At 40.6% G+C, this 14762-nt stretch overlaps 1 protein-coding gene across 1 annotated transcript in view; it reads left to right on the top strand.

The window, feature by feature from the left end:
- SND1 (staphylococcal nuclease and tudor domain containing 1) overlaps window positions 1-14762 on the top strand; it is a 417294-nt gene that overhangs the window by 230593 nt on the left and 171939 nt on the right. Inside the window, exon 14 of the mRNA XM_026010782.2 lies at window positions 13905-13977. Coding sequence (XP_025866567.2) covers window positions 13905-13977 — 73 coding nt within the window. The remainder of the gene's footprint in view (window positions 1-13904; window positions 13978-14762) is intronic.

Raw genomic sequence — 14762 nt, 5'->3', positions numbered from 1 at the left:
GATATCTTATTGTGGTTTTGATTTATATTTCTCTGATGATCATTAATATTGAACATCTTTTTTTGTGTCTGTTGACCATGTGTATGTCTTCTTTGGAAAAAAATGTTCATATGTCTGCCCATTTTTGAATTGGGTTATTTGTTTTTTGGGTGTTGAGGATAGTGACATTTTTAAACTTTGAGGTTTTAGGAAGAAAACGGCCTACTTAGCACTCATTTTAAAGTGGAATCAATGTAACAACATGCTTGTCTGGTAAAGCAGTGAGCAGCCTAGAGATAATTGTGTTGAGCCCTTGCTTTCAGACTGGTAGTGGAAAAACTGGCTTCGGGGCCATTGCACTGTTGCAGGTTGAGTAAACAGAGAGGAATTAACCACTTCCCAAACCGGTGAAGCCTTGCCATAAGGCAGTACAGACCTCATAAAAGAAGTAGGAGAAATGGCCAGCATGACCTGTGAGTCTTCTTTAAAAGCAGTATGGTAGCCCCAGGATGGTGGCCCAGTGCTATCCTGTAGATACGACCCCTCAGTGAGGTAAATGAAGATCCGAGAAAGATTGGAACACCTGCCAGATGGGAATGGTGGTTTTGTAGCCATCCAAAAAATGTTTTCAGTTCAGAATGTATGCTCCCCCATTTTATTAGTGGTAGAATTGACTTTGCTTTAAGACCACCTATTTTCTGCCACTCTGCTTTTGGTTTGCTTTCACTTTGAAGCCCTCCATTTCTTCATGACATACATTCTTTGTGTTCCCTTACCATTCTTACTTGGTTCTGGCACATTACAGCATGTCTGAACTCTTTTTACATGCTTCTGCTGCCCCTTATCTGGCCTGTCTGCTGAATATTATTTTAGTATAGGGTTGTTTTCCCCTAGATAGATGAGCTATTTTTTCCAGTTGAACTCTGCCTTGTAATTTTATGCCCCTGTCAGTGCAGTTCCTCCACCTCCCAGCTTCGTGTCCTCTGCAGATCTCATTAGTGAGTTGTTTACTCCTTTCCTGGGCCCTGAATAGAACCCCTAAACAAGAATGGCTTTGATGCTGACCCCAAGTCTCTCACTACATGGACTGTCACTTCACTGTCTTTTAATAATCATCCTTCAGCTACTTTTTAATCTTCGGTGATTGTGTGCCGAACCAAGCCAATTTGAATTAATTTCCCAAGTATAATTTCTTGAGGTGCTATATCTAATGCTTTAGCAAAGACCAAATTAATAACTTCTGCTATATTCATATCAGTCTTTCATCCTGGAACTCACTAGGTAAATAATACATGGATAACGGTAATGTAGCAAGGCTATCACTTTCTTTAGCCCTTCCCTACAGGGGTATTGATTCTAACAGATTGCTTTGTCCCTGACCTCTAGATTCCTGTTTTTCCCTCTGGTTATCACTAGCAGTATCGGCATTGGTACACAGTGCTCTTCCATTGACTCTGCTTTCCACAGCACTGCTTGGCCATTAATCCTTTTTGAGAAACATTGTAAGCTTTGGGGAAAGAGCAGCCTGTTAATGTGCTTGACTTTGCAGGTCAGCGTGGCTGCCTGTCCAGGAGTTGATGAGCTTTCTCAGGGCTCTGCAGCCGCTGCTTCCTCTGCCAGGGACTCTGTCCTGCCACAGTTTCTCGGACCACATGGTTCAAGTTCAGGAAGTGATGCATTATGTGCTCACTGGGAAGCCAGGAGAGAGAGAGGGGAGGGAAAGTACCAGTTTGAAGTCAGCCCACTACTTTCAAGTGTATCCACCTGCCTGCCAGGAACAAGTTCATACCATCTCGGCCACTCTCTTCAGCATGTCTGACCTTCCAGGCCCCTTTTTTCACATGCTTCTCTACTTCTGGGAAACCCTCATTATACCTCCAATACCTGGCATATTTAGAGGAAAGCACATCTTCTTTGTTAGAGGGATAAATACACTCGTAATTCCCAGTAGGCACCTTCCTTTCCAGTTGGGTTGTCTGTCATCAGCTGCCTCCTCCTTCATTACCTTGTGTCCTGGCAAGATAAGATTTTTGGCATTTTGGCTGGTGCTCTCACACCTTGCCTCTCTTATGGGCTCCATTGAAAAGCCCTTGGTTTTGTCCCAGGGTTCTGAGAGTTTTAGTGTGTGTACTTTGTGTTTTTAGTAAAAAAAAAGACCTTATATGCAGCTGACCCATGCTTCATGTTGTCACTCCTGAATTTGGTTCTCCCTTTTAGGGGCCTTGTATAGGCTTCACTGGGAACCTGACACATCATGTCTTTTCTGCACTCCCCTAATTTTTCATTTCCATGTGGACTTTCCAACACTTTGAATTCTTATTTTATTGTGGTATTTCTCACTCAGCTGGCTCACTGCTTTACTTGGATTGATAGGTGTCCTAAGCCTAGGGTGGGGCTTTTGACTCCTTTAGAGGATCTGTCTCATATCCTTCTGAAGTATTTCTAAGATACTGAGTGAGTCATTATTGGGACCTTTTTTATTTTCTCTCATATTCTAGCCTATGTATTTGGTATAACACTTCCAGTTTAATTTTAAGTAGGCCAGAATGTGAATTTCCTTAGCATTCTAAGAGGTCTTTCGAGTGGGCTTTTGTTGAGCTTGTTATGGGCACTGAAGATGAGCTGGTGGTAATGCTTGGAGCCAGATCAAAGCCTGGCTGTGTGCCTTGTCTTGGACATCCAGACCCGGGGGATATCATCTGTGCATTCTCCTGAAGCTACCAGTAACGTGATTTAAAAATGTAATATTTTAAAATTTCTTAGAAACTGTTAGAATCTGTGGCTTGTTACTGGAAAACACAGAAGTTCTGTTAGCTCAGCGTTGGGGCTTTATTCCTTTAAGGCACCTTTTAATTCTAAGATTTTGTAATTAAGGATGTATATATTCAAAAAAGAAATTGATACCCCAGCTTGACTGTGGGAAAGCAATTGCATCGAACAATCTAGTGTCTGAGCAGATTTAAACGAATTTAGAATCATTCTGGACATACATAATGAGGTTAGGGTTATCTCATGAGAAGAGAAAAGGGCAGACTGTCCCTTATCTTTTTGTGTGTATGCTCCTTGCCCTGCACACTGGAGATTCAGGAAACTGGTGGTGTCCTCTCTTTAAAAAGCAAGTGGAAGCCTGCCCCTATCTCATCTCTGCCTGGGCTCCTTTCCAGTCTCCATGGGGACTTATGTTTCTTATGGAACAAATCTTGCAAGATCCCTTTTCTTTAAAAATATAAACAAATAAGTAGTAATCCTGCCTTGCTGACCTCTGCACCTCTAGTCTCCAAACCCCATAAACACCAGTCCTTGATTAAAATCCTGTCATTTGTCTCTTGTGCTTTTACCTAGTGTGGTTGACAGCACCCTCCCTTGTTGCAGCTTCTCTCTGCTGGAACCTCTAGGAAATCCAGACTGGCATTTCCATCACAGACTTTGATCAGAAATCTAGAACTTGCTACCCTTTCCTAGGCCAATATCAGTAGTCATTATGAAGAGGAAAACAGTTTGAAGTAACATTCTCCCTTGATGATGCAGTTATTGGGGGCCAAGGTGGACCTACCATTTCCATGCGTTAGTAGCAGTGAATTACAAATGCATTTTGCATTTCTACTAAAGTGCTTTCAGTACCACTGGGAAAGAAGTGTTTTAGTCTCCTATTCTTAATGTAGCCAGAGCACCTTCACTTTTTTCCTGATTTATAGGAGTTTTTCCACAAAATTTCAATAGGTGAAAAAAAATTTTTTTAAGCTGTTTCTTGGGGGGAAAAAAAACAGAGCTTTTGGATAGAGTCCCTCCTCTCTGTATCTTTAACCTGCATTTACAGTACTGGTTATAAATGAAATGTGAAGACTTACTCACCAGCACTTTCCATTGCTAAGTTAAGACCTCTGGCTTTAGGATTCTTAAATGGAAGAGTTCAGCACTATGCAGTTCCATTTGTTAAGTGTGTTAATAAAAAGCAAGTTTCATCTGTGTTATACCTATCCAGTGAGGAAACTGGTATTGAATTTGAGTGTGTGTTCTGAAATTTTGATACTAATATGTCCTATCACAAGATATAGATTATATGAGTTAACCACTTCTCCAAGAAAACAGATCATTCCTCTACTGGGAATAGTGGTTCAAGGCAGGTTTCTCTTAATTTCATTTATTCATGAGAGAGACACACACACACACAGAGAGAGAGAGAGAGAGAGAGACACAGGCAGAGGAAGAAGCAGGCTCCATGCAGGGTGCCTGACGTAGGACTCCATCCCGGGTGTCCAGGACCACAAACTGGGCCGAAGGTGATGCTAAACCGCAGAGCCACCCAGGCTGCCCCAAGGCAGATTTCTCTTGCCAGTGATGGCTTTGCATTCATTTCCTCTCTCCATTCTCATTTTCTTGAGTGTGTCCTGGGTCCCGGCATTGGGGATAATAGTAAAGAAGAAGAAAGATAATAGACTCCAGCCTTACAAAGCATGTAATCTCAGAAGGACCGACATTAAGTAACTTTAATAGTACCTCTGGAAATTGTGATTTTTTCCCTATTTCTTTGCTTTTCCTCCTGTTTTCTTAGCCCCTCCTCCTTTCTCCCTTTCCATTAACACAGCCTGCCTTACATCTTTTTTTATTCCATCTCTCATTTCTATTAAGTTTTCCCATGAAAGCATTTCCGTGAAATTCATCTCTTCTATCCAGCCTCTGTTCTTATCTTCTCAATAGTTTAATGGTACAGCTTTAAGTAAACCAAGATTTCTCACTTTCAATCTAATGACCTCAACAAGTGAAATTTCTCTTTGAATAAAACTAGGGCCTCCTGAATACTGTGAAAAACAGCTTTGATTGGAAGCTTTCCTCTCTCCTTTACTGTGGAGTTGTAGAATTCTGTAACACTGGGGAGCTGTTGGGTTTCTAGCCTGAGTATCCTAGAAAGCTGGAGTTGGGTGAATGGTCTTCTGCTGCTGTCTCCACTCAGCTGCATTACATCATGCCAGTACAGGTTGTAGACCAATACAGAGAAAGGAGGCTGTTCTTTCTCTTCAGTATCTTGGTGGCTTCCTTCCTTTTTTAACCCTGGAAGTGCACACCTCACTACATTTGGGGCTTGCAGTTACATGTCATGGTTATGAGGTTGTTAATGGGATTCAGCACATGTTAGTGGGCCAGGGGAGGGATTCACTGTTGAGTGGGGTAGATCAGCTATTGCAAGTGGATATGATAACAGGAAAATGCATTAAAAGAGCTGGTGTGGGGAAGTGATTTGACGATACAGCTGAATGTGGGGAAATTTAGCTTTTCCCTTTCTTCAGAAAAGATGATGCACTCAACATCCAAATAGCAGTAATCAATCTGCATTTAAAGCAACACAAATGGCCACTTCTGGAGAGCTGCGTAATGTCTCCATTTCCAGATAGTTTACTCCTTCAGGATATTATGAGGATCTGCTCACTCTCTTTACCATATCCTTCTCTTCCCACCCTACCCCCAGTTCCTTCTGGTAGAACTCAGACTGTGAGATGTTTCTTGATGACTGGTGTGAAGATTTGGGGTACAGTTGGAACCCATTAGGTTTTTCTGCTATGTTGTACACAGAGACATGGGTGGTTCTATAGGTCATGGTCAAATAATGAACTCATAATAAATCTTCCTTGCCCAGTGTTTCCTGTATTCATTGGTGTGCTCTGGCTATAGTCATTCAGAGGAAATTCTAGAGTTATCTTTCTAGATAACTTTCATTTGTTAGAAGTGTGAATTCATGGGCTTCTCCCCTCCCGCCAATTTTCCCCCCACCTGAGACCTCCTGATTCAGAAATTCTGGAGTTAAATCACAGCAATGTCTTGTAACACATACTTCAGGTAATTATGGTGCACACTGAAATTTGATAACCACTGCCCAATTCCTGACCACTGTAAAACAAATCGAAACATATCCTTTTATGAAAGATTAATAATCTTTATTATAGTTGGAATTAAGATCATGATTCTGAGTAATAGAGAACAAGCCAGGGAATGGGGAAGCTTTGGATTTCTTTGGACTTCACTGCCTAGTAGTGCCTTCCCTGTGATCACAGCCATACCTGTTCTCCACCAAGGCAGTTGAACAGCTGCTTATTCCCTTTGACTCTTGTCTCTATCCCCTTCCTCATACTCTGCATTCATGGCTCCTTAATTTGATTCCTTTTGAGTAGCCTCCACCAGCTCTTGGCTAATTTAACATGAAATCATCTTGAGAGTTGCTGTGCTTACTTTTTTGGCTCATCTGCAATGTCAGGTGGTTGAGTGGGTTAGAGAGCTGAGTCTCTATTACCGACATCCCTATCCTACTTCTGCTCTAATCCTTGAAAATCTCTCAGGATGACTGTAGTTCGAATAATTAATCACTGATACATCAATGTACAGAACTTTTATAGCTGCTTGTGAAGAGGAAATCCTCTTCATAGCTTTCTTTCATTTGCAGGATTCTCTGCATCCAAATTTCTTATAAACTCTCTCATGCACTTCTGCTTTATCCTAAGCTGCCCTTGACTCTCCCCCATCCAGCTTTGGGCACAGAAGTTGAGAAAGATTATTTCCCATTCCTCTTGCTTTTGCATCAAGTTCAGAGAGCCAAATCTTTTGTGGAACAGCAATTAATCTTTTCTAGTAGGTCCCCAGTAAATGTAGCTCATATTGGAAAAACCATTTTCTGAACTGTGAGTCTGTTGCTTTTTTCTCAGTGAAAAGATACATTAAAATTTTCTCTGATTTGTTCATATTCCAGTGACAAATATTTCGTCAAGTGCATTGGAGATAAAAACAAACACATAGTGGTTTCATGGGGATTTGAATGAGCAATTAAGTCATTACAAATACAGTTGTAATACTGGAGATAATATGTAGGTATCTGGATGCGTGGAGAAGAAGCACCTAAGTCACAGCCTTATCCTCTCAGTCCATGAGGCAAAATGTGTTTTGCTGGTTCACCTTGGGAAAGGGAGATTGAAACCAGAGTCTGTATTCCATTGCCCTATGAAACAGCATTTCCACTTTTAGGGATTTATCATAAGGAATAATTAGGGGAGACCCAACAGTTTATTTAAAAGCTATTCCTCATGGCATTGTTTATAATAGTATTTTATTCACATAAGCATTAGCAATAGGCAATTGATTAAATTACAGGGTTTACATCCATGTGATGGATTTATCTTCAGCTATTAAAATGATGTAAACAATTAATAACATAAGGAAGCATTCATTTAGTTATCATTTCTAGCAGAAAAAAAGACTACAAAACTATTCCGTAGTTTTCTTAAAATATAATGGATGAGTGTGTGTGTGTATAAGCATTTAGAAATTATGCTAGTGGTGCTTTGATCTTAGAATAAAATTATGGATCATTGTTTTACCAGTTTGTTTTTTTCTGATGATCATGTATTATTGCCTTGGTGACATGGAAAGTTATAAAAAAGCAAGGTCACTGGGGCTATCATTGTTTCCGATCTCACCTGTCTTAAGGCCTTGTCCTCTCAAAAAGACTTTAGACTGATACTATTTCTACCCAGCTCTAATAGTCCTTTGGTCCTAATCTGGGACAGTAGAGTTTGCTTGTGTTTCCCATCAGTCTAGCACCAGGGTATCTCTTTTCCAGTAGTTACCAGCCACAGACCTCACAAATCCATCCATCCTCCTTGTCACGCACCCTGCCCCTTACCTAAGCACTGCACATCTGTTTTCACACCTGGCACAATGGCATGTGTCTTGGTTTCTTCTATTAGTTTTAGAGGAGATGATGGCTTAGAGTTCTTTATTTGGTTTATTGCCTCATAACACCTGTTGACTCATTAGTCCACCTATGTTCCCTTAACCATACAATTCAGTTTTCTCATTTCCAGTCCATGCACTCTCCATATTTTCTGTCTTTCTTATCAGTAAATTCTGATTTCACTGAAAATCTAGCTACACAATCTTAGCACCCCCATCTACCATTGTGCACCTGCACCTGCTCTGTATCTGATTTTCTAAGCATCATCAGGACCTGTTGCTTCCTCCAGCTACCAAAGAACCAATAGAAATGCCATAAGGATTGTTTATTGCCACTGTGTTTCATTGATATCTATGTTTGGTTCATGCTGAAACACTGTGTTCATCAATGTGAACTGAAACAGTGAGAGGTGCCTTAGAAGTTTAGCAGGTTATTTACTTTGTTCTGCTTTTTAACCTTTTCTGTTGGAATTGTTTTCCTTTACCCTCAGTCATCTATCCTGTGCTATCTAGTAGGAGTTTCATAAAATCCTGCCACTCTGTTCTGTTTCATTGTTTATGGCAGTCAGGGCTTTCTTTGCTCCCACTCACTGCCATTCTGATGGTTGCCTATCTCCTCTAGTCCTTGATGTACTTCTGCCTCTGCTCAGAGGCCGGACTCTAAGCTCTTCTGCCCTGCACCATTCCAAGTAGCAAAATCAAGATGCCTTAGAACTGGAGCATAGATCACAAAACTATATCCAAGAGAGCCAGCAAGCCTCACGTTCCTGCCCTGCTGTCACTTGGGCATTACCCATATCTCTAATTTGAAATATCTTCAGCATTCTGCATTAGTCAGTTGCCAATCATTTATTCAGCTTTACTTGGCATACAATAACAGAACTAGATGACCCTGAGTTATAGGACAATGTGAACATAGCTTCTGTGTTAAACACCATAACAAATATTAAGGACCAACCGAATTCTAACCCTCAAAGAGCCTGAGGTTTCCCTATAAGAAATAAAGAGTAACACATAATGAACTTTGAAAGTAATGTATTATATGTCATAATTTCATGCTGAACTGAATGATACACACTCATGTATAGGTCAAATATTATATATATACATTTTATATATATATATATATATACACACACACACACACACATTCACATACAGTTGTAAGACTGGAGATAATATGTAGGTATCTGGATGTGTGGAGAAGAAGCACCTAAGTCACAGCCTTATATATATATATGAATATGATTCTACTATCATTTCAAAGTATAGTTCTTAGAGACCCCAGCATACAAACTACAGCTTACCTAGGACCCTAGATTGAGTATTCCCGAAGTGATAACTAATTTTTTATTATAGTGAGGTTGTTGCTACAGATACGCTATGACTTTTGGGCCTAGCTAGGCACCCATAATGAATAACTTACAAGACACATGAGATAATGGGCCTAATTGGATTGGTAGGATTAATACGGAAATCATATGATGACATAAACTGATACCGTATGATAGACGCCCATGAAAACCAAGCATCATATTTTTTTTTACTTGATGTCACAGGGTGGTGGTAGTCTTTGTTTTGGGTATAAAAGTAAGTCAACAAAATAACAAAAAAGATTTTTATGGAGAAGTCATGCAGCACTGTTTGCAGTGTCCAAAGGGATTGAGTGAGTTTAGTTAAAAATTTTCTGATGTTATCTTGGAATAAATTGGGAAGGGCCTGAATCCATAGGGTTATAAAAGAGCCAAGTGAGTACAGTTAGGAAGGAAGAAAATATTGGATGTAGGCGATGAAGCAGAAGCAGTTAAGGGACAATTTGGTTCCTAGTTACCAAGAAAGTGTTGTTAAAGGGAAATTATGGATTCAGGATCTCCTGATCTCTTAGCTCTCCATCTTCCCTTGCCTCATCATTCTCTGGCTACCTCTTTGTTGTATGCAATTTCTACTTTCCATTACTTTGTTTTCTTTCGATTTCTTTCTTTTATGTATGAAAGTAGTTGTTCCGAAAGCCTTTTGGAAGCTTCTACTCCTGAGAAGAATTCACATGTGTAGTTCTACTGTTTCAGGCTAGTTTATAGATATTCCCAGCATCCTAAGTGTGAAGCTCATATATGTCCCCAGGTTAAGAATCCCTGATCCACTGTTCTATGATTGGGTCAGATTGGATCTAACTGTAAAGCCTTTGGTTTTCTTTGTAATCACTCAGAAATATACATTGAGAATAACAATCTGCCATCATTGAGTTGGAATTAAGACCACAGGCTCTTTGTTGGCACAAGATGAACTGTTGTGTGTCAGTAGTGCCTTGGATAGGGTTCGTCTTTGGGTTTTACTGCCTGAGCAAGGGACCCCAAAACCTTAAAGTAAACTCTATTCCTTTGCATTAAGAGTGCTAAGATTCTCATCCTGTGGTGTTGAGGCCCATAGCTCACTTAAACAGTATTCTTACCTGTCCTTGAAAAGTTCATGTTTTAACTTCTACTGGGGAGGCAGTAACATCTAATACATGAGAATTTCAAACTTTAAAGAAAGAAAAGTGATTTCCAGTGACTGGAATGGGACTCCTCTCCCACACTGTGGCTTCAAGATGCTTCTAAAAGTAACCTAGAAAGCTGAGTTTTTCATTCTTCTTCTGCCCTGTTACCCCTTTGTGTATGTAGGTGGACATATACTCACTTTTCCTGTCTGGTGATTTCTGTCCATTACTGACACCTCTTGGCTTTGCCGTCTTTATACTTCTGCTTCCTGGAGACGAAAGCTTCTGAGAGGAGCAGGCTATATTCTGCCCCACTGCTTCCTTTCTCCTGGCTGGCCTGAGCACCAGCCTGCTTTTGTGAGAAAGCAGCTATTAAGCAGACACTGCAGGAGAAGTTTATAAGTCAGGAGTTTCATTCCTTGCCTAATGAAAAGGGATGTTGAGCTGTGGTTGCAGCCTGCAGGGAGAGGGATAGGGTAAAGGGAGTGTAGGGAGAGGAGTCAGGTGTTAGCTGGGTGGAGCGGGTTCCAGTACCTGACCTGTCCTCCCAGTCTCAAAGACGGAGCTTCCCAAACCTATCCCAGGGAAACTTGGTTACATAAGATGCAGAGGGGTCCACTGAGAAGCAGTGACAAAGGAACAGACGCTGGATCTCCACTTTATTTACCATTTATACAACAGTTAGTAGGCAGTCATGTCACATATCCCTTATAGTCCTGGAACAAAATGTATATTATATTTCCTTTGGCAGAGAACCATGCAAGCCTGCCACTCTCAGTATTTGCTCCTTTCCTTTCCTCTTTGAGCTACATGCATGAATTTCTATACTGGGCACTTCCCCCAGATACTCTCTTGAGAAAAAGTTCTTGCTGTGGCATCAGCCTCATATCAGGCTGAGGGAGGTTTTCCGACGATGCCTCCTGGGTCATTTCTATGGCAGTTTGGGAACAAGAGCCAAAACAACCTCAGCACAGAGAAGGAGACCCAAGCTGAATTAGACTCTGTTGCTGATTTCTCTGAGCGCTCTCAGCTTTTTAGCCTGGGTCTGGTGAACCACTTACCTTTTAAAGTGCTTCTTAGGTGGGCATTATTTTGCTTAGTGTTTATAAATTATTAACTTTCAATTTTGCCTCTGTTTTCTTAAGAACAGAACTGTTTCTCTGTGCATGATGATGATAAAATACTGCTTTCTTGCTGCCTCTTGAATGTGCCCGAAATTGATTTATTTTAGCAATCAAAAGTATGAAAAGATTAAGTCTTTGAATTTTTCCCAAAATTAATGCCTATATGCAAATAAATAACTAATAGTATCCTTTTTGGGAACAAGGTGAAGCATAGAGTTTTCCCTTTTTTCAAGAATTTGTTTTTTAATTTTAAAGAATTTTGGTTTTTTTTTTTTAAAGGACATGCTTTTATTTATTTATTTATTTATTTTAATATTTTATTTATTTATTCATGAGAGAGAGAGAGAGAGAGAATGGCAGAGACACAGGCAGAGGGCAAAGGAGGCTCCATGCAGGGAGCCTGATGTGGGACTCGATCCCAGGTCTCCAGGATCAGGCCCTGGGCTGAAGGCGGTGCTAAACCACTGAGCCACCCGGGCTGCCCAGAATTTTGGTTTTTAAATGTCATCTACACTATTCATGTTTTCTGGTCTTAGGGTATTATTTTTTTTTCTTCCCTTAAGCATGCTTACTCTTGTCCTAGGTTTCTGCTTTGGGCATGGAAGTACTCTGGGGTCACAAAAAGAAAACAGAATTATAGTTTATCACCTAACTGCTTTTGCCTCAAGAACCTTTGTTTTCTAACTTACTGCTCAGACCATCTTCTTTTTTCCTTGTAGTTTATGAGATGCTCTCCAACCCCCAGGAAATGCCACAAGTTCAGCAGTGCTGTCACATGAACCCATCTGTTTATAGGGCAGGTCCATTTATTTTGGTTGTCCTTGTTGTTAGAAGAGGATAAGGCTGTAGGCATTTTGTGCCCCCAGAGGACCTGCAGAAGACCTAGCAGGCCTCACCTTGAAGGAAGGTGAATTACAATCAGGGTGGCAGTGAGCTTGCCTCACCTCACAGAGGCTGCTTGTTCCCAAGGCTGCTCCTTTGAGTTTATGGTAGCAAAATGAAAAGAGCCTGTTGATGGCAGAGGATGTGTGCCTGGCTTTGTGACTTGAAAGAGTCAAATCTGTTGTTGGCTTCTACCCATTGGTTTTCCATGTCCTCCCATCCTCTGCCATTAGTTTGCAAATTCCAAGGTACTAACTAGCAGCACACCTTGAGAACCAGCCCTGATCTCTGATCATTTGACACATTCCCTGAATGATAAATCACCGCACTAAATTGTAAATGGAAAATTCTGACCCATTTGCAATTTGTAAAGCCTAAGCCTTTGACTCAAATTCAGAAGGAACTATGAGAATTCAAGGGACTGGGAAATGGTTTTTCTGTTAGCAGTGCAGATCAAAGTCAGTGTTTTGCTTTGTCTTTCTTATTGAACATCTATATCTTCCATTTCCTACCCTTTTTAATGGAATAGGAAGTAGGTAGTAAGTTATTTCTGAATAGAAGGTATTTCAAATTAATTGAGGGAGAAATCTCCAGAGATGGAGGCAGGCAGGGATTGAGGGGTGGATGTTCACAGCCAAGTATATAAGAAATAAGACTGTGCCTCTTTGCATTGAGCAACACCTGCTCCATTTGGTATCTGTTTGGTTTAGAAAGTTAGGATCTCAGAGTAACCCCTGCAAAGTAGTGGCCTCTACTTCTGGTCATTAATAAGTAAGAGCCTGAGCAAGGGAAGAAAGAAGTGTGGTTGCTAGTGTATAGTATAAGGATCCAACATACCCATCCTGGTCTGGGCAGTTTTCTCTACACTTTGTTTGGAATTCAGAAACTTTATAAAGGCTAGTCCCTGAATCTCTATTTCCCATTCTCTAAACTCAAAAACATTCCTTGCTTTTGGTCTGCAGTATGTAGGAAAGTTTAATCTAATAGTGTTCATTGTTAACATGAATGATCACACCCAGTGATGCTTAGGCTTCTGTCCCTGAAGTTACCACTCAGGGGATTAAGAGATAAAAGATGGGAGATTGGAGCAAACCAAGCAGTGATCAGATATGTGACAGAGTTCCGCCACTACATCTGCTGTTGTAATCTGTTATAACCTGAAACTGATTTAAAATGAGGCTTAATGTCACTTACTGTAGCCTTTGCTAATTTTTTCCCCCACTTTTAAAAATGACTTTTCTGTACGGTACAGTGTTTCTTTGTTCAGGGCAACTTATCTTTCTACCTGGGAGGAACTTATTTCCATTAGAATTGGAACACTAACTGCATATTTTGCATTTAAAATGTTTTGTGTGATTAAATGCAGAAAGAAACATTATTACTTCTGTTTCTTAGGAGTGTGTTCTTCCAACTGATTCTTCTTTTGTGCCTGGAACAATGCCTTTAATTTGGAAACAAGTTCGGAAGCTCTCTCTGATTACCAGGCACACTGTTAGCTGAAACTAGCAGCCAGGTCCTTGGAACTGGGCTTAGAAGAGCAAGCTTGTCTTCTCCCCTCTACCAAATGCTCCTGCAGAGACTGGCTACTCAGCATTGTGCAGTGTGACTTGTGTGGTGATAGGCCCCCCGCATTTGAACAACCTCTCTTCTCACCCCTTTTTTCCCACCCTCCTACCCTTTTTAATGTGATTTGTGTATTAATTGAGTTTTTTCTTCTTCCTTTACAGAGCTATTAAGAATGGCAAAGGATTGCATAGCAAGAAGGAAGTGCCTATCCACCGTGTCGCAGACATATCTGGGGTGAGTTGTGTCCCTGAATAGAGCTGTGTGGTTCAGAGGCGCCAAGAGCTTGGCTGCTTATTCACCAAAGGACTTCAGCTTATGTGTTTTCTGTAGCTCGTTTGTTTTCAGACACAGAATGTGAATTTTTCCAGGGCTGCTGCTTATGCATCTATGGAGATCCTGTTCTATATTCTGAAAAAGCAGAATTCAAACTAGGGCATAAAACCTCCTCCTGTCTCTTCACCTGAACTATTACTCTGTTGCCTTTCCATTTCTTAATTATGAGGAGTAAGACGATATTTCTTGCCAATTGTGTATGAAAAAATTACTTCCTTTTTTAATCTCTGTTTAATTATCGCTATGACTGGAAAGTCTTAATGGAAAAAAGTTAAGTGTAGATTTTAGGACAACCTTAAAAATTTGTCATAATTTCCTTATGGCTGCTTTTTCCTCTTGTTGCCTCTAAGTGGGAGGAATGTGTATGCATCCTGTGAGCTAATACATATAGATGATGTAGAAGAATGGGAGGCATAAATACTTAGTGAGCTCCCAAAGGGCTGTGTCCAAGTGACTACTTAATGAATAGGACTTTACTTTTGCACATTTAGAATCTCTTGGCTGAAGAAGATACTTTTGTTATTTGAGAAGGTTTATTCATTTATTCAGCAAGTATCTGAGTGCCTATTGTGCCTGAACTGCTGTAGGCACTAAGAATGTGACAGTGAACAAAACTGATAGAAGTCCTTGGCATCCCAAGTGGGAAAGGGGAGTGGCAGAGTCAGGTAGCAGCAACTGCTATGAAG

This window comes from Vulpes vulpes, chromosome 7, assembly GCF_048418805.1.
Source record: "Vulpes vulpes isolate BD-2025 chromosome 7, VulVul3, whole genome shotgun sequence".
In the NCBI taxonomy this organism is placed as follows: domain Eukaryota; kingdom Metazoa; phylum Chordata; class Mammalia; order Carnivora; family Canidae; genus Vulpes; species Vulpes vulpes.
The sequence above is the reverse complement of the archived record's forward strand: the minus strand, read 5'-3'. Positions and strand labels throughout refer to the sequence as shown.